This window comes from Zootoca vivipara, chromosome 4 (assembly GCF_963506605.1).
Source record: "Zootoca vivipara chromosome 4, rZooViv1.1, whole genome shotgun sequence".
Lineage (NCBI taxonomy): Eukaryota > Metazoa > Chordata > Lepidosauria > Squamata > Lacertidae > Zootoca > Zootoca vivipara.
This window is the reverse complement of record NC_083279.1, coordinates 19841563-19860405: the sequence shown is the minus strand read 5'-3', so window position 1 is coordinate 19860405 and position 18843 is coordinate 19841563. Positions and strand designations below refer to the sequence as shown.

The 18843-nt window shown below is 40.7% G+C and overlaps 1 protein-coding gene across 1 annotated transcript in view; it reads right to left on the bottom strand.

The window, feature by feature from the left end:
- CLYBL (citramalyl-CoA lyase) overlaps window positions 1-18843 on the bottom strand; it is a 199674-nt gene that overhangs the window by 79344 nt on the left and 101487 nt on the right. The window contains exon 2 of the mRNA XM_035114469.2: window positions 5594-5780. Within this exon, the coding sequence (XP_034970360.2) occupies window positions 5594-5780 (187 nt within the window). The remainder of the gene's footprint in view (window positions 1-5593; window positions 5781-18843) is intronic.

Genomic DNA, 18843 nt, shown 5'->3' with positions numbered 1-18843 from the left:
CAACGGATTCTCGAGTCCAGACAAAGCTCATCGGCAGCATACCCCTGCTTCTTTATTCCAAACTAATAGCCCTTAGACTATTCCCAGTTAAAATAGCTGGGTGGAGAATCCTCATTATTTCCTGCTTCCACCCTGCAGATGGAAAGCTACAACCGAGAAAGGGAAGTTATAGAAGATCGCAATGTTAGTTCAGTTGTCAAAATCAGTGGGAAATTCTGGACAAACCACAGCCTTTATCTCCCAGAGCTCTGAAGACCAAGACCAACACTACCTGACTACAGTATTCTTCCTGTTTGTGCAATAGCGGAAAGGCCACTGATATAATGCTAAGAAACAGCAGGCAGGCAGATCTGGGTTGGCTAGCACCCCTGCTGAACCCAACATGTCACTTCAAAGATCTATCTAGGGAACTAACAGAACACAATTTTTAAGGGATATCCTAAACTCAAGTATTGCATCTAGTTCAAAGACAAGAGTTTTGTTGCAGCAGAAATCATTACAATTAACTGTTTTACTGATGGGTGTTCCACGCTTTCTGAAGGTGGCAACACAAAAACAGTGTTAATATAAATTAGTATTAAAAGTAATGTACTACAGTGGGGATCTTGAGTAATTAATTATATGACTGCATTGTCACAAAGCATATCCAGCCTTCAAGAAGTCAAAAATAGATCTTGATGCAGTCAAGCCTCTTTTTAGGTGCAAACACAGAAAACAGTAGGGTTCTGCTTATCCTTTCACAAAGGGTGAAAAGTACCGTACTATTCAGATTCCATGGCTAGGCTGGCCACTTTGTTTGCAGTAAACAGGAAGACAGTTGAGTAATTTGAGCAATTTCCCCAAATAGCATTTGGAGACAAAAGAAATGGTTGGCAGCCTTCATATATTTCCGAGATACAGCAACACTGACAACAACAAGGACTGATGGAAGGCATGCATGAACTTTGCCATCCTCTTATGCGGAGAGTAAGGTGGGCTAAAAATAATTGTGCTTGTTTTAATAGTATCTAGAGATGCTTGATAAGTGCATCTCTCCCCGCACCCCCCCCTCCCGCCCCGGATCCCTGCATAAAACATCCTCTTGGTCCAATGTGCAGGTTGGAACTTAGGTATCCAACAGATTTTGTACTTCTGCTGCAATGCAATTTTTGGCAGTTTTACCGCATCAAACCATGTATTTTAAATATAAACTTTGAGAGGAAATGTATATCTCAATATAAATCGAGACTTCTCCATCTTCTTTTTAAAGTAGCTTAATGCAGAATCAGAAAGCACTGGAACGATATGTGCAAAAGCCAGAAATAGACAGATTAATCTAACCCTAGTAGTAACAGTACTAAGCATACAGTATATAAAGAATGCATGATGAAAATATGGTTATATTTAACTGTGGGTGTTATTTTAAATCATGGAGATAAAAAAATAAATGTTATGAATACATATTTCTTATTAATAATAATAGTAGTAGTAACAAGGATGTAATTTAGACATTTTTAATTGTGCTGCTTTACATTACTTTTTGTTTTAAAAAGTGTTTCCCTTCCCTTCAACCACTGTCAGCACTGATTGGCAGCAGCTGTCCAGATGTTCAGCAAAGCATCTTTCCTAGGTCTATCTGGAAATGCCAGGAATTGAACGCAAGACCATTTGTATGAGAAGCATGTGTGCAAAGTTGTCAGGCACAATAAATGTCTGGTGGGCCCAATTTGTTGTGTAGGGTCACAAGCTACCTAGTCTATGTTTCAATGGAAAGGTCTAAGCATTCCTCTAACACACGATAATATAAGAATGCCTTCCATTTATCTGTATAACCATACAAAATTTTCTGTAAATTTGTACCAAGCCCTTTCCCCTCCGCTGCATTCTAGAAATTATATCCATTGTGTCTCAGTGAAAGTCAATTTGGATATTTCTGAACCTTCAGGAAAGTGCAAACTAAAAAATAATAATGTCTGTAACAGAAATAAAGTTTTTTGTTTTTTAAAACATAATCAAGCCCCCCCTCCCCCAATTTAGCTCGTTAAAAAAATGCTGCTATTCTGAACTTCTCAGAAACTCCCCTAATTCTTTCAAGAGGAAGATGCTGAGTAAAACAATGGGAACAAAAAACCCACCAAACATTTATTGTCAGCATTACCACTCAGGAGTGGCGGGCTTTCTAAGGCCATACAGGGATTAATAAGGTCATGAAAACACTTTACAACCTATATGAAAACATATATTCAACAGAACTCTTCACTGAACAAAAAAAGCGTTGCAGAGTTTGCCGATATAGTTCACTTTGCTGAGATTTCGATTCCCCAAATCTGATTGAAGAAATTTCCCCAAGCTGCTTTTAATAATAGCAAGAGACCTGGGAAAGTGCTGCTCCCATTCCAATTTTCTATATCGTTCAGAGCAATGTTACCACACCATGCGTCTGTGTAGGTTTAATCATTCTCTATCTTCTGCTCAGCTAGCTTTCTCCCTGTAGAAAGGTACAATTAGCTGCTGCACTAATTTATAATAAATAAAACAAAGATATTGTTTTTTTTTAAAAAAAACCCTCCAGTTATCAGTGACTCTCGTTGTGAAGTGCTTGTTGAAATTCTCCCTATGGGCCCATAGAAATACCTGATGCATTGACAAATCCCAACCATTTTGCTTTGTTATAAACAGATTATCATCGCATAATACAGGAAAACGGTTGGCTTTAATTGAGGTAGCCTGAGATTTACAAAGCCCACCACAGCTTTTTTCTTCTTCTATTGATGCTGATAAAGCTCAGAATGAGCTTGCCTGCATTTTCTCTTACATATATCACAACTGACACAGTTTATGATTTTATCTCATGCCTACTATACACATTCCCCTTCATGAGCCAGGGATAAGAAATGAGACATTGGAGGGCTCCACATTAAGATAGCGGGTGGTGTAAGGCAGAGATGGGGAGCCTTTGGACCTCCATAAGTTGCTGCGTTCTAACTTCAATCAGCCTTACCCAACAAGGCCAATGGTCTGGGATAATAGGAGTTGCAGTCTCTGGAGGGCATCAGGTTCCCCATCCTGGGTGTGGCTCTACTTACAGCCCCCTACTGGCTCTAGCAGGGCAGGGGTAGTCAACATGGTCCCTTGCAGATGTTGCTGGACTACAATTCCCATCATCCAGGACTATTGGCCCTGCTGGCTGGGGCTGATGGAAGTGGTTGTTCAGCAACATCTAGAAGGCACCATATTGGCTTCCCCTGCGCTAGTGGTTTAGCATGTCAGTAACATGCACTGGAAAGGGACCCAGGTGGCGCTGTGGTTAAACCACAGAGCCTAGGGCTTGCTGATCAGAAGGTCGGCGGTTCGAATCCCTGTGACGGGGTGAGCTCCCGTTTCTTGGTCCTAGCTCCTGCCAACCTAGCAGTTCGAAAGCACGTCAAAATGCAAGTAGATAAATAGGAACCGCTACAGCGGGAAGGTAAACAGCATTTCCATGTGCTGCTCTGGTTTGCCAGAAGCGGCTTTGTCATGCTGGCCACATGACTTGGAAGCTATACGGCGGCTCCCTCGGCCAATAATGCGAGATGAGCGCGCAACCCCAGAGTCGGTCACGACTGGACCTAATGGTCAGGGGTCCCTTTACCTTTACCTTTAACATGCACTGGAAGAACAGAGCCAGTTTTTCATTTCTGGAACAGAGGGTAATAGTCAGCTAGATTTTACTCAGAGTAGGCCTTTTGAAATGAATGGTGCTAACTTCCTTATTTGTATTAATTTCAATGGGACTACTATGAATAAAACCTACAAACAAGTAAAGGCTTTAAATCAGGGTTTCCCAAACTTGGGTCTTGTTTGGGACTGTTTTGGGACTACAGTTCCCATCATCCTTGACCACTGGTCCTGCCAGCTAGGGTTGATGGGAGTTTAAATGGACAAGAACATATTGAGATTTGGTACTCATTTATTTGCCCGTGACAAAATTTTCTTGCATTTTTTATTTGGGAGTCAAGGGGGAAGAGCGATATTACTTTGGTTTTTGCAACGGTTGTTATTTATTTTCTTGTAATAAAATAATAATAATAATAATAATAACTTGCAAGAGAAAGACAGCAATGCATACTTAGCTGAATGCCACCCATTATCTGGAAGTAGAAAACAAGCCCCAAGTGTGGGCAAAATTCGGCTGGCTGGTTGGGTTTCCTAACAGTTTGACAGGTGTGGTTCTAAAAAACTTGTCCTTGCTTAGTGGGCTGCCATCTGCCCTTCCCTATAGACCACACACCTGATTGCACATGTTATTATTAATTAAATTTGTATACACCCCTTCATCTGAGGATCACAGTGCGGGTCACAACATAAAAATTCAAAATGAGGACACAAAATACATCATAAAACAGAAACAAACCAATAACCCCCCCCTCCCACAAACAAATTTAAACGGTCATATAATGTTTATCAACCAAAGGCCTGGTCAGAGAGAAATGTTTCCGCCTGGCGCCTAAAGGTATGTAATGAAAACGCCAGGCAAGCCTCCCTGGGGAGAGCGTTCCACAAATGGCGAGTCACCTCAGAAAAGGCCTATTCTGATGTTGTCACCCTCTGGAGGCACACAAAGAAGGGCCTCAGATGGTGAGTGCAGGGTCTAGGTCAGTTCCTATGGGGAGATACACTCCCAGAGATAATAACTATTTAAAAGGTAATTTGCTTTATTAAACGTGATAACTCTGTACTTGGAGCTTGCTGGGCTCATCCATCTCAGGACCATAATGCCACAGTGCTGAGTTTTTACTCCCTAGGCCCAATGAGAAGCAACCAGCAATTCATTTAGCACCAAAGTAAGGACTCGGGCAGAGATATTGCCGTGTTGACCTTATCTAGGAGCTGTAAAGAATCCTTTCTGCTGCTTTAAAGTGTTAACAATAGAAGACGATACTGCCCTAGAAAGCATTCTAATAAGAGCAACAGTTTGATCCCTAAAGGAACGAACAATGAAGCCTCTATTCAATCCACTCTGGAAGAAGAAAGAAAGGATGACACACGGAAATGGACACACTCTGCAACAGGAGAAAAAAACTATTTTCACTCGGGAAAAGAGAGCGTTGGGAGAGAAATACGCATACTAAAAATCCACTGCTCCACATATCTGGGTTATACTCCTGCAGCAAAAGAAACCACTGATTCAAAATTAGCGTTGTATCAGTATGATGGCTATTTAAAAACGACAACAATTTGCTGCTATCCCAGTTGGTGCATGTGTCTTAGGCAAACCCCAGGCTTGACTTTGCTGTCACTGCTCATGTGGGCATTCTCTGATAGTCTGAACCAGGGTCAAGATCACACACACACAAAAAAAAACACCAGAAAAGAGAGGGCGTCATAATGAGCCTTTGCCTGCATTTCAGCATTTCTGAAGATCAGCAGCGATATGAGCACATGCCAACGTGCAACTGATTTGCGAGATCTGCACATTGATACGCTCCTGTACAACAGCCTTCTGAGTACTGCTTGCAACTGGAAACAGAGTTGACAGCACCAGGACATAAATTTGTGTGAAATGGCTTGATTTCTATGCACAGCTATAATGTGTAATAATCCCATGTAACATGATGGAGAATCTATTGCTTACCTTCCTATTTATAGCAACCCCATCTTCACAATCTAGCACAGCACAATCCACATCGACAGATGAGATTTTCCGTATCTTCCTCTCGTCATCAGCTGGCACGTAGAGAACAGCCCTTCGGGGTATGTAGCTACGAGACGGTGTCAAGCGATAGCAAAGCTTAGGAGCAGGAAAAGGCAGAAAAGGATTCCTGTAAAAAAAAAGATGAGATCTCTATTAATCTCAGGCTGTACTTCTTAAACGCTTTCAAGAAGTTCCACTGCTACTTTAACTACTGACAAGAACGGCTTACTTTGTTAACATCTGCATGCCGCCTTAACTCCAAGGGTAGGGGTAGCCAAAGGGTAAATCCCAGGTGATGTGATGTAGATCAGCAAACATTTCCGCCTCCCAGATGTTTAAGAATGGGAACAACAAAATACATGCACTTCATATCACCTTGTTGAAATGAAGAAAGCGGGGTTGGAGGCAGGGATGGCAATGAATAATTTGTGTGTGTGGAAGGACTGTGTGCTCAGTTCAGTTCTGGTAATCAAAACAAAGTCCTGGATTCAGAATCGTATCATGCTAAGCATACAGCACCTCTTCAAACAGCACATAGTTAAGTTATGGAAGTGGCCTACAGAGAAAGCAGTGATGACCACCAACTTTGATGGCTAGTGTAAGAAAAAATTGAGTAGCTCTCATGAAGTTGATGTCACTGTGTCATGGAAGGCTTATATCTCAGTGGCAGATGGCCTACCTTGCATACAGAAGGTCCATAGCTGCCAAGTTTTCCCTTTTCTCACGAGGAAGCCTATTCAGCATAAGGGAATTTCCCTTAAAAAAAGGGATAACTTGGCAGCTATGAGAAGGTCCCTGGTTCAACTCTTGACACCTCCAGTTAAGGCCAGCGCTGGAGAACTGCTGCTAGCTCAGTGTAGGCAACACTGAGCTGGCGGGACCAATGCTCTCACTCAATATAAGGCATCGTTCTTTGAGTTCAAGCTGATGACTAATTGAGACTGCACACACATCTACCTGCAAGTGAGCACCACTGAATTATATGGAGTTGACTTCTAGTAGACATGCATAGGATTGACCTGTAAATGTGACAGCTAACACTGGCCAAGGACATGTGATGCCACTGCTGCCCACCTGCCCATTTACAAAGCCCAGAGCAACTTGGGTCCAGGATATCTCAAGGACAACCTGAACTCTTATCATTCAGTTCAATCACTGAGCTCCTCTGCAGGAGCACCTTCAGAGGTTGCCTGAGTTGGTGAGCAAAATGAAAAAAATTCCTTCAGTAGCACCTTAAAGACCAACTAAGTTTATATTTTGGTATGAGCTTTCGTGTGCGTGCACACTTCTTCAGATACACTAGAAACAGAAGTGTCAGACCCTATATATATACAGAGGGTGGTGGGGGTGGGTGGGAATGGGTGATGGGAGTGGTAAACCTGTAGATGGCTGTTAATGGCTGCTGATGGCTGCAATTAGTCCTGGGCTGAGGTGCGTGAGGTTTGTTTGACAACAATGGGGAATGTTCCTTTACTGTCATCAGTCCAGTCCTGTGGAACATCCTGCCAAAAGAAATTCTGCAGGCGTCTGCTGAAAATCTTTCTAGTCTGCCATGCCTCTGCAGGCAGTTCAGAATACATCCCCAACAATGGTCAACTGATGTTTGCTTTTAATTACTTTTTACTTGGTTTTAACAGACTATTCAAAGCTGCGGAAAAGGCCGATTTTTGCAGACTAATAATCCCAGCTATTGGCCTAACATTTTAATCATTTTGTTCCAATGGCTTGTTTCTCACAGAATTAGCAACAATGAATGGCTAAAATACCTCAGATCATATATGTCTAATTGCAGTCAAGAGCAGCTCTTGTCTGCATGTACATTTCAATTTAACTCTGGGGATAATGTTTGTTAATTGTATTTCTTTTATATGCTGGTGGTGGAGGGGGGGAGAAAGCTGCTTACTCAAAAAGGGGCTAAGTGTTCCCTTCTATCCCTTTGTTCCCACAAGAAGCTAAAGTCACTTCAAGAGGCACTTAATCCCATCATCCATGGTTACAATTGCCTTACAGCGTCAGTCAAAAAGAATCCGAAGTAAATGCAGCTATATTATGTAATTAAAAGAAATTCAGGTAGTTATTGCCAGGGGCACTTTCCAGGTCCAAATACGTAAAATGGCACTGCAGGGATCCTAAATACTGTAGTGTTTTAAATCTGGTCAACCACAATATCGCACAGATCAAGAGGAGGAATATGCAGAAAGGGAGAACGCCTCTCTCCTAGTGTGCATTGTGAAGCAAGAGGAAGGAGGAGGGACTTTCTGACCTTTGAAGTGGCAAGAACCTACAGAAGCCCATCTGAAAAGGGAAATAAAAATATCAAGAGGAAGAGAAACAAACAGACTTATTACAGAAGGCCCCAGTTCCAATTGTAATCGTTAAAGACGATGTAATATAACAAAAATTGAATCATCTTTAATGCTTTTGTTCAGGTTATCCAATGTTCAAAATACATATTTCCTTCACTATTGCAGAGGAGCCTAGCATAGCATTTGATAGCTGCCTGTAAAGCGCTGATCTTAAAGAGATTTACTAGAAAGTTTAGCATCACTAGTCTAAAGTTAATTTCAAGGAACTGGTGGCCAATTAAGGAAGCAACATGTTTGATATCCAGATGTTTCACAGCAGTTGATCTAGCAACTCCAAATGGTGTGGATTTAGCAACATTCTCTAATTATGTTGATACAGAAACCAAAACCATGCCAACCAACATATCAAACACACACCTTATATATATGGTATTCCTGCTTTTCCCCCTTATAATAAACAAATGCTTGGAAGTTTTGTTTTTGTTCAAAACAATGCCACAGCCTCTCTTTTTTCCATCTAGAAATACCAATCAGATTGTTTCAGTGGAAGATTAGATGCTGGGTTCTGAGGGTTTGGGGAACTTGAGCTTTTAAAAAACACAACCTTAGAAACACAATTCAGTTCATAATATGGCCTCCATAATAAGCCTCATATTCTGCTGCAAATAAGAGATTGACTCTGCTAAAACAGATGTGCACAAACAGGTTCAAGCCAACGGTAAGTGAAATCAGCACTAAGGACAGTGTCTCCAGTTGAAACTGCCTACAATGATTAAAATAGCTTTTACAAAAGCCCGAGAAAGTACCAGTGCAAGCAACAGAAAATTACAGGGGGAAAGGGTTAGTAATGCTATTTTTAAAAATCAACCCCAGCAATGACAAGCTCTGGATCTCAAAGGAACAGATTGGGATCGGTGACACCACAGAGCAGTTGCCTGCTGGAAAATCAAACCGGTAGCAAGAGAGAAAAAGGGAGGCTTCCAAGTGACCCTCTGCAAATAAACTGCTAAAATAGGTAGGTTTCTTCTTGCTGGAGATATAGGCATATAAATAAGTGGTACATGAAACATCACTGGTTACCTTGCTGTTGTTTTAAAGGATGCACAACAAGGCAGCGCTGAAACAAAAATACAAACCAAATGTTTTAATCTAAAGTCTTTGTTCATTTTTTTTTGTGACACTTTAACAACATCCTCCGTACATTTACTTGGACGCTAAGTTTCCTGATTTCAAATGGAACCTAAGTCTGCTTATAACTGTAGTCTTCAACTATTTTCTCCCCCATGATGTCACAATATAACCAATTTTAAAATGGTGTATATAGAAAAAAGGGTGGTGGAATCCTTTCAAGGAATGATAGGACAAAGTGAAAGAGAACTGACAAAGGCCTAGAATAATTGATCTCAACCATAAAATGATGAAGTACCGGTAGTACCATAGGTTAAATAGTTAACCAAGACCACTCCCCTCCCACTAGGTCTAACCCCTATGACCTTTCCTTTAACTCATCAAGTAAATAATCTCCATGATACTGACATTGCGGTTTGCAAATATCAAGGGCTCTTCTATATAGAGCAAACATCTTTTCATTTAAAGCAGAGAAGGACACAATCTGGAAGCAGAGCAATTTCATTAAAGCTGCTTTTATTTAATTGTTTTAAAGAAAGCTAAGCGCTCTCACACAGGAGACTGAGGCAAGTAATTTATTGAGAAATCTAAAAAAGGAAAACTAACACTTGGGAGTAAGAGTCCTGGGTTTCAATGGAATTTAAGTAAGGCAGTTCTCTTTAGCCCTCTAGGAAAGTAAGTTGAGATCAATTATACTGTAATTACTTCCATTATAAAGAAATTTGGAGTGGTATTCAGTCGAAGTTGAGAATATGGGAGAAAAGGAAGGAATCAATTAGTACAAGAATTGCATTAGTTAAAATGTTTTTGTTACCCAGATTAACGTATCTTTTTTATGTATTACTCTGGCATTTACCGGAACGGATTTTGAAGGGGTGACAAGGGGAAATCGATAGGTTTGTTTTTGCATCCAAGAAACAAAGGATGGCTGGCAGATATAGGTATCACAGAATCCAAGATGGAGGATGGCAGATTCCCAATCTGGCTTTATGTTATGAAGCTTACCAACTAAGACATCTTATGATTTGGTTGGAGGGAGAAAAGGGGGAAGGTTTGGGTAGTATAGAGTGAGAGAACTTGGAAGCAGTAGGAGGGAAAATAAGAATATTCGATAGGAGGAAAAGGAAAAAGGAAGTAGACAAAATGTCAACATTTATGGGGTCCATTTGGGTATGGGAGAAGTGGAGAAGTAAGCTTTTTCCTGACCTTTCTCCTCTTACCAAAATGTGGCATTATGATAAAATGGCCCCGTTACGGGAGCTCATCCCAAAAGAGGTAGGGGATAAATTAAAGGAGATTTCAATTCATGATATGGAGAAAAGTTGGGAAACAGAAGGTACGATGGAAGAAGGAAGTTCTTTGGTTAAAGAAAAACCCATTTTTTTCCCTGTTGAAGGAAGAAGAAGTTTAAAAACATGGTAAAAGAATTATTACACCCTTCGAAGAATTAGTGAAAGGTTATAGGATAGATAGGGCCAAAATAGTTTCAAAATTATTTAAGGTATTATTAAATATGGGGAAATCACCAAAAGAAAGTTTGAAATAATATTGGAAGTTAGATATCCAGGAACAGATTTTAGATGAAGATTGGGAAAGAATTTTTCAGCAACCACCCTTTGTTGCAACCTCTAGGATAATCCAGGAACAGGGGTTGAAGCTGATACAAAAATGGTATTATACACCAGTAAGGTTAATAAAAAAATTCCTTCAGTAGCACCTTAAAGACCAACTAAGTTTTTATTTTGGTATGAGCTTTCGTGTGCATGCACACTTCTTCAGATACAGTGAAATGGAAGTTTCCAGGCACTTATGTAGAGAAGGGGTGGGGAGGGGTGGGGATGGGGAGGGGGGATCACTCAGAAGGGTGGTGGAAATGGGTGATTGACTGACTGATAGCTGTTGATGACCGCAAACGACTGCAAATGGTTTTGCATGAAAAAGCAAGGGTGGAGATGGCTGAAGATCGCTTATCATGTATAATGAGATAAGAACCCGATATCTCTGTTCAAACCAGGTCCCTCCATGGTTTTGAGCTTGGTGATAAGTTGCAATTCAGCAACTTCTCTTTCCAGTCTATTTCTGAAATTCTTTTGTAGTAAGACAGCTACAGTAGCTGTCTTACTACAAAAGAATTTCAGAAATAGACTGGAAAGAGAAGTTGCTGAATTGCAACTTATCACCAAGCTCAAAACCATGGAGGGACCTGGTTTGAACAGAGATATCGGGTTCTTATCTCATTATACATGATAAGCGATCTTCAGCCATCTCCACCCTTGCTTTTTCATGCAAAACCATTTGCAGTCGTTTGCGGTCATCAACAGCTATCAGTCAGTCAATCACCCATTTCCACCACCCTTCTGAGTGATCCCCCCTCCCCATCCCCACCCCTCCCCACCCCTTCTCTACATAAGTGCCTGGAAACTTCCATTTCACTGTATCTGAAGAAGTGTGCATGCACACGAAAGCTCATACCAAAATAAAAACTTAGTTGGTCTTTAAGGTGCTACTGAAGGAATTTTTTTATTTTACTTCGATCCAGACCAACACGGCTACCTACCTGTAACCAGTAAGGTTGTATCATATCACAAAATCCGGAAGTAAGAATTGCTGGAGGAAATGTGGAGTGATGGGAACGTACAGTCATATGTGGTGGGATTGTCCGTTAGTTAATAAGTTTTGGAAACAGATTGGTATAGAAATATTGAGAATTGTGGGTAGAAGTGTGGAAATATCTAAATTAACGGTTCTTATTAGCCTGGGTAGCACCGGATTAAAAACAAAAGAGGAACGTAAATGGGTAAAATTGATGGTAATTGCAGCTAGAAAGGTTATAGCAAGTAATTGGAAAAATGCAGAAGAGCTAGGGGTGAACAAATGGAGGGAAAAATTGAATAATATTATAATTTTAGAATACCTAACTGTGAAGATGCGTAAAATGAAAGGGTTTAAGGTCAGTGAGAAAGAGGAGGATTGGTTTGAAAAGATATTGAATTATTTGTGTAGGTTTGAACAATCTGGGGTAATTAAAATGTTAAAAGTGAAATAAACCTTCTGGAATGTGGAGCTTAATATATATAGAATTGTACATATGGTTGATATACATACATATATATATATATATATATATATATATATATATATGTATATATGTAATTGTTTATGTATACCTAATGTATCGGCCACCTGGGGGGGGGGTTTCACTGTTTGTGTTTGGTTGTTGGTGATTTAAATATATATATATTTAAAAATATAATTACTTCCAGGTACAAATACTTTGATATAGATTGATATGATTCTTATAACTCAGGAGTCACCAACCTTTCTGGACCAGGGACACATTTCAATTTTGGGGCAAGTGTTGGGGGTGCCAGTCACAAAATGGCTACCATGGGGGAGGCTGGCATAACTCAAAATTGGAGAGACAACTACCCTGACAACCTTATACTTATCACAGGAAGTAAGCAATGTCCTGACTGGACATCAAACAATAGTGATTGCACACACACCGATGGTGTTTCTGCCTAACAAGGGGGAGCGTTTCTCAGTTCCATGGAAAATGGCATATCACACTCACTCTAATTTCACAGAAAATGCTTAGAAGGTACCTCCACATTTTGCCCCACAAATTTATTTTTAAGAGAACTGTTTCTTCTTCAAAACCGGGGAACTACCCCGGGACACCAATTAAATCTTTCACGGGCACCACAGTGCCCACAAATGTCAGGTTGGCAACCCCTGATATAAGCCTTGCATAGAAAGACATAACAAAAATACCATTTAGGCATCAATCCTATACCCACATACTCAGGAGAAAGTCCTATTTAATTCAACAGATATACACATAGATATTGTTAGCTGATAAGTGCCACAATTTCACCCATTTTTAACAATTTCACCATTTTCATTAGCTTCTATCTGATTAAACTAGAAGAAATGAAGAAAACATGCATTTTTATGACCATGCTATTTTCAAATAAAATACCTAATAATGGCCATGAATCTGATACAACTGAGTATCCAGAATATATGGTACTGTTGTTTCAATTCTCCCAAAAGCTGCAATTCTGTTTGTATTCTACATAGCCCAGTCTATTCAAATGCCATGCAGTCCTTGTTCACATCAGTTTAATTCACAACAGTTATATCTGATATGAATGGACACGACCGATTTTGCGACACAGAGCTATCCACCAAAATGTTATAAACTTGACATAAAAATTAAGTTAACTGACAGAAAGGTTTGTGAACATGCTGATGATGTTAGACTATGGCTTCCACTGCATATGTAGAGTACACAATAATACCAACATGCAATAGTTATAAACAAAAGTCATTCTGTATTTTTATTCACCACCTGCATTTTGAAGTAATTTGCATTGGCTAAATCCACGTAGGTTAGATCTATCAATGTCTACAAGCCCGGTTGGCTAAGGGCAACCTCTTTATTCCGATTTAATGTGCCTCTGATAACCAGAGGGTTGGAATAAATTTGAGATGGCTATCATCTCATAGCTGCCAAGTTATCCCTTTTTTTAAGGGATTTTCCCTCATGCTGAATAGGCTTCCTCGCGAGAAAAGGGAAAACTTGGCAGCTATGTATCATCTCCATAGCCTGATTGTGGATTTCCAAGGGCTGGATGCTATTGGAAAACTATGGGAAAACTATTTGGAAGCTATTGCAATATTGAGCTAGACTGTCCCTGGTGTGATCCAAGCAAAGCATGTTTTGATAACCGTAATAGCAATGCATTACCATACTTCACAACTGAATAAATGGAAAATATAATTTTGAGAAAAAGAATGTATTGAAACGACTTAAATTCATTTAACACCCCCCCCCAATATCCAAGAACTGAAACAATTATAAAGCAATATCCTCACATATTTAATAAAATATTATTTTATCTATTGCACAACGACTCTCAAGTACAATATAACAATAGCTTATCAAATCCCCGAGGCTGCTAAATTCTCAATTAGCAATTCTCAATCAAAAGGATCCTTCCCCTTTCTTTCTATCTATCCCAAGAGTCAGTCTCTCATTGTAATTAATTTTTCAGGGGTTTTAATTATAGAAATGGAAAATCATACTCAAGTCATATTAACTAGAAAAGAATGATACGATATCCCATGAGTTTACCACATACTTCGCAATTCACTCTTTACAGAAACCTTTTAATAATAATTACAGGCATAATAAGCAAGATAACTACCATATTAGGCTCCATTACTGAGCCCCAATACTGTAGTATGTTATGAAGATGGATATTCTGGATCATTTTATAAGAATACTGAGGTGGCACCTGCTCTGAAATAACTGCACCACACGTAATGCCAAGGTAACAAAACAGTGCAGAATTAAGAATGCATAGTTCCAGTTATTTGTCTGAAAAAAGAACCTAGTCTCAAGAGTGCACAGCAAAGTCCTGAAAACACAATCCTGGCTCAAACAGCATAATGCTCATCTCAGTAATTCTTACAACAATCCTGTAAGGTAGTATTACAGTATCTTACATGGGCGTACCCAGCATGGGGCAGCGGGGGGCAGCTGCCCTCCCAGAAGCAAAAAATTAAATGGTTATAAAGTGATGAAACAGGCAGCAGCCAAGCGAGGAAGGCAGGCATCCCGCTGGCGACACAGCCTAGAAGGGAAAGGGCTCGGCTCTTGCTCCGACGCCAGCAGCAGCCCCAGCGTGCTCGCCACCCTCCCGCTCCTGATTGCCCCCCCTAGTTTTAATCCTGGGTACGCCCCTGGTATCTTACGAGGGGGGTAACGTTCTGGGGATTATACCTAATGCCAAAATCATGTATGGTCAGAAAAACATTGGGTGCAATGGTGGGTGGGATTGCCAAAGTCTTCCCCCCTCTGATGTCCACCCCCTTCCCAGCCCCTTTTAGTTAAAACTTCTTCTTTTTGGAAAAACGTGTAAAGCTGAATGTGCATAAGTAAAATGCACGTACTGTAAATTGTGTGCTTATTGTATTCCCATTTAGCAGTTCAAAGATGAGGGTGAGAGAGTAATGACTTGCAAGTTGTACGAAGGGAGCAACCCCATACACAAGAAGCTGGCATAAAGCAAGCCTGGTGTAAATTAATTTAGCATAAAGTAACACCAGATCCAAAGTCCATTCAGTATTGCTGGCTAAACTGGTATGAGCCTGCCAGAAGGAAAACAAGACTTTAAAATAGCGTTTAAGTTACACCAGCCTTTTTCCCCCCTCTGGCTTAACTTACCGTACTCCTGGTTGCCAAGTCACAAGACTGTGCTGAACAGGCACAGGATTCAGCCTAAGTCCCTCTGGTCCCACCACAACCCTTTTTTTGGGGGGGGGGTTAGAGCAGCTTAAGATCCATCAGATTCCGCTCTCTCAAGTGAGTATTGGCTGCACCTAGATGGGGGAAATATGCCAGCGTATCTCCAGATGAGCTGAGGATGAGGGAATTAAGCCAGTGTAGTCTGGGCTGGACCAGGAATCTCCAGGTTCAGCCAGAGGGCCGTTGAATCCTAGCCTTGCTCGTTAATTCTATTCCATAAAATAAACTTGGCCCAGTAGCAGATTGGCAACTAGTGCCAACTTCTGAGCAGAGGTGTTATATGCTTACAAGACCTCATTCCTGTCAGAAATCGCGCTGCAGCATTCTGCACTAACTGCAGCTTCTGGATAAAGCGCAAGGGAAGCAGTAATCCACCCTAGATGTAATCAGTGCATGAACTACTTTGGCCAGGCTCTCCTGGTCCAAGAATGACTGTAGCTATCGAACCTCAATTGTCCATAAACCCAGAAGGTCTTGGTACAGGATTGCTCCCTAAGGCCCTCCAAGTTGATGATTTAGTTCCTTAGATAGTCAATCAGTAGCAAAGCTAGAACTGAATCCATCAGACTTATAACTGTTTTTAACCCTTTTAAACTATAATTGTTTCAGGGAATTACAACCAAAACCAAGACACAAAGTAAGCACAAACGCAGATGTGGCCAAGGATCAATATAATCTACAATAATAAAAGTAGACATGGCTTGATTAAAACAAGTAAATTAGCAATTAGAAAATTTTTAAAAAACACCCCCCTTCAGTCCCAAGGGTCATTTGCAATAAAAGAATAAACAAACACTTGTGTGTAAGGTGTTTTTTTTTAAAAAAAACCAAAACTAAACAGCTCTAAAGGCCAACTTGCTCACCATAGACATTTTTGTGTGTCAACTTACTAAGTACATATGCCCCTATTATGTACACAGGGGGAGTTTCTTATCTGTCTTTCACATGTGCCATTAACTTATGTGGCTATGATTGCTACTATCCACATCCATTTGGGTGACAGTGGAACACAATAAAAACCAATTGAAACTTGCCCTAAATCTTAAGAATCCAAAGTTGTTCTGTTCCCAGCAGGTCCCAGTTTCCTGGATCTTCTCTCCTCTTTTTTTTAATTAAAACAAACAAACAAACAAAACCAACAACCCACAAACCTATAGGCAGAATTCCATCATCAGCACCTTCCAACACTGCATCTTTGCTAGTCCCATTTCCTTTTTTCTTCCTTAAAAACAGATCTGCAAAGCCAGCCTCCTCTTCTTCTAGATCGTTCTCGGTGACAGAGAGTGAAGGAGACGGAGAAAGACCATTGCACCAAAGACATGCCTAATTTGCCCATGAAAAGTGTTAAAAAGTAATCCAGCCTCTCTAGGGAGTAAAGGCATTTTGGGCACTCACTGTCATTAATTTAAAGTGCAAAGGATGGGGCCCAGTAACAACTGAGGACACAAAAGACCCCGGGATAAGAAACTGGCTGAAGAAGAACACAATGTGATTTTTGTTTCTGGCTACACACCCACAATGCTGGCTCACAAACTTCTTTCGAAGTGTTTAACATTATGGGTTGGAACATAAATCCGATGATTTAGACTACTGACTACTGAGGATCTAGGATTCAAAGAATGCAGCCACTAGTTCAGATCACCCAAGGGTGCTTTCGAACTCAGGGCTATCAAACTGCAGCCCACACTGCAAAAGCAGTTCCGGGAAGGCTTAGAGAACTGCAGTTCGAAGAGGGGAAAGGACAAAGGGCTTGTCAAAAGTCTTGGCTGTGCTTGAAGCACAGAACCATATAGAGCTTTCTTGTACCAGATCAGACTATTTGTTACCCCAGCTCAGCATTGTCCACTATGGTCTCAGACAGGGGTCTTTTATCTCATGTGATCTGACCCTTTCAACTGGAGATGACAGGGACCTTCTACAAGCAAAGCATCTGCACTGAGCTATGAGCCCACCTAAATACAATGGTCAGCACTTTGGGTTCTGCCCATAGTATTTAAGCTAGTAGGAATGAATAGCAAGACTTTACTTTCATGGAGGAAAGGCAAAAGGTGAACACAGGGACATCACTGTGTTAAGGGGCTTAGGCTGTTCCTTGCCTCTGATAAACCTTGATACACTTCCTCCTGCATGTGTATGTGTATATCCTGGGTTCTTCATGATGCCAGCCTGTGATGCAATGTTGGGAACAACTGGGATAGGTGGTTGGTAAGATATATTGGAATCATACTGCTGTACTCAGATCACTTCTCCAAGTAGCGATGGGGCAAAACACTAGGTTTGGTTTTCCTTGGAAGGAGCTCACTAGAGGTATGCCAAGTTCCAGGTATTTCCTAACCATTTGCAAGACTTAAGGAAGATCATCTAACAATTCTTATGGAAATACATCCAATGGATGTGGCCATTGGAATATCCCAGGCTATTAACGCTCATGGCTCAAGGTTACTAGTGTCCTATTCACAGGAATCTGATAGTAAACACACAACACTGCATTGTTACATGTTATTTTCTTTAACATGAACCAACCTGACCACACCACTTCCTCCTCCTCCCCCCACCTTGACCCAGAGGCACAAGCTGAGGATGGGGGAAGCAGGTGTGTCCATTGGAGGGTGTCCATTAACAATGAGGCATAAAGAACAGAAAGATGAGAGCCAGGACAAGGATTAAACTCTTTCAGTAATCCACCAAGGAGACAAACAAGTCATAGGATCCTAAAAAGGGCAGGTTGAGAGATGTAGAGAGAAGGCTGAGGAATCTCAAAATGGCCACCTTCTTCAGGTGCAAACTTGCACTGTGTCTGTTGTTTAATGGCAAAGAACGTGATTTGCATACAGAAGGCTCAAAGTTCATCTGCATACAGAAGGCACTTGGCATCTCCAGTTACAAAAAGGAATGTGGGTAGCAGGATTTTGAGGTACTGTATTGGAGAGCCGCTGCTAGATGGGTTAATGGCAGTGCCGGATTTACGTATAAGCTAAACAAGCTATAGCTTAGGGGCCCACTCTCTTGGGGCCTCCCCAAAAATTATGCGTCTTTGTAAATTGTGCTTGCAACGGAACTTTTGTTATTGCCAAATGCCAATGTGTTTGCATTATTAAGTTTGTTATGAGTAAAAAAATCATTTTAATTTAGAGCTTAATAATTAAAATAATTATAATTATTTTAGTCAGACACGACTAAACGACTAAACAACAACAATATACTTCTTCTTAATTGTATTTTAGTTCAACAATTACTTTGATAAAATACATATTTTGTTATGTGCAAATGGCTTTAGATACCTATTAGGTCCATAAATTACCATATAGCATATATTCAACAGACAAAACAGCGACAGGTGGCGCTGTGGGCTAAACCACTGAGCCTAGGGCTTGCTGATCAGAAGGTCGGCGGTTCAAATCCCTGTGACGGGGTAAGCTCCCGTTGCTTGGTCCCAGCTC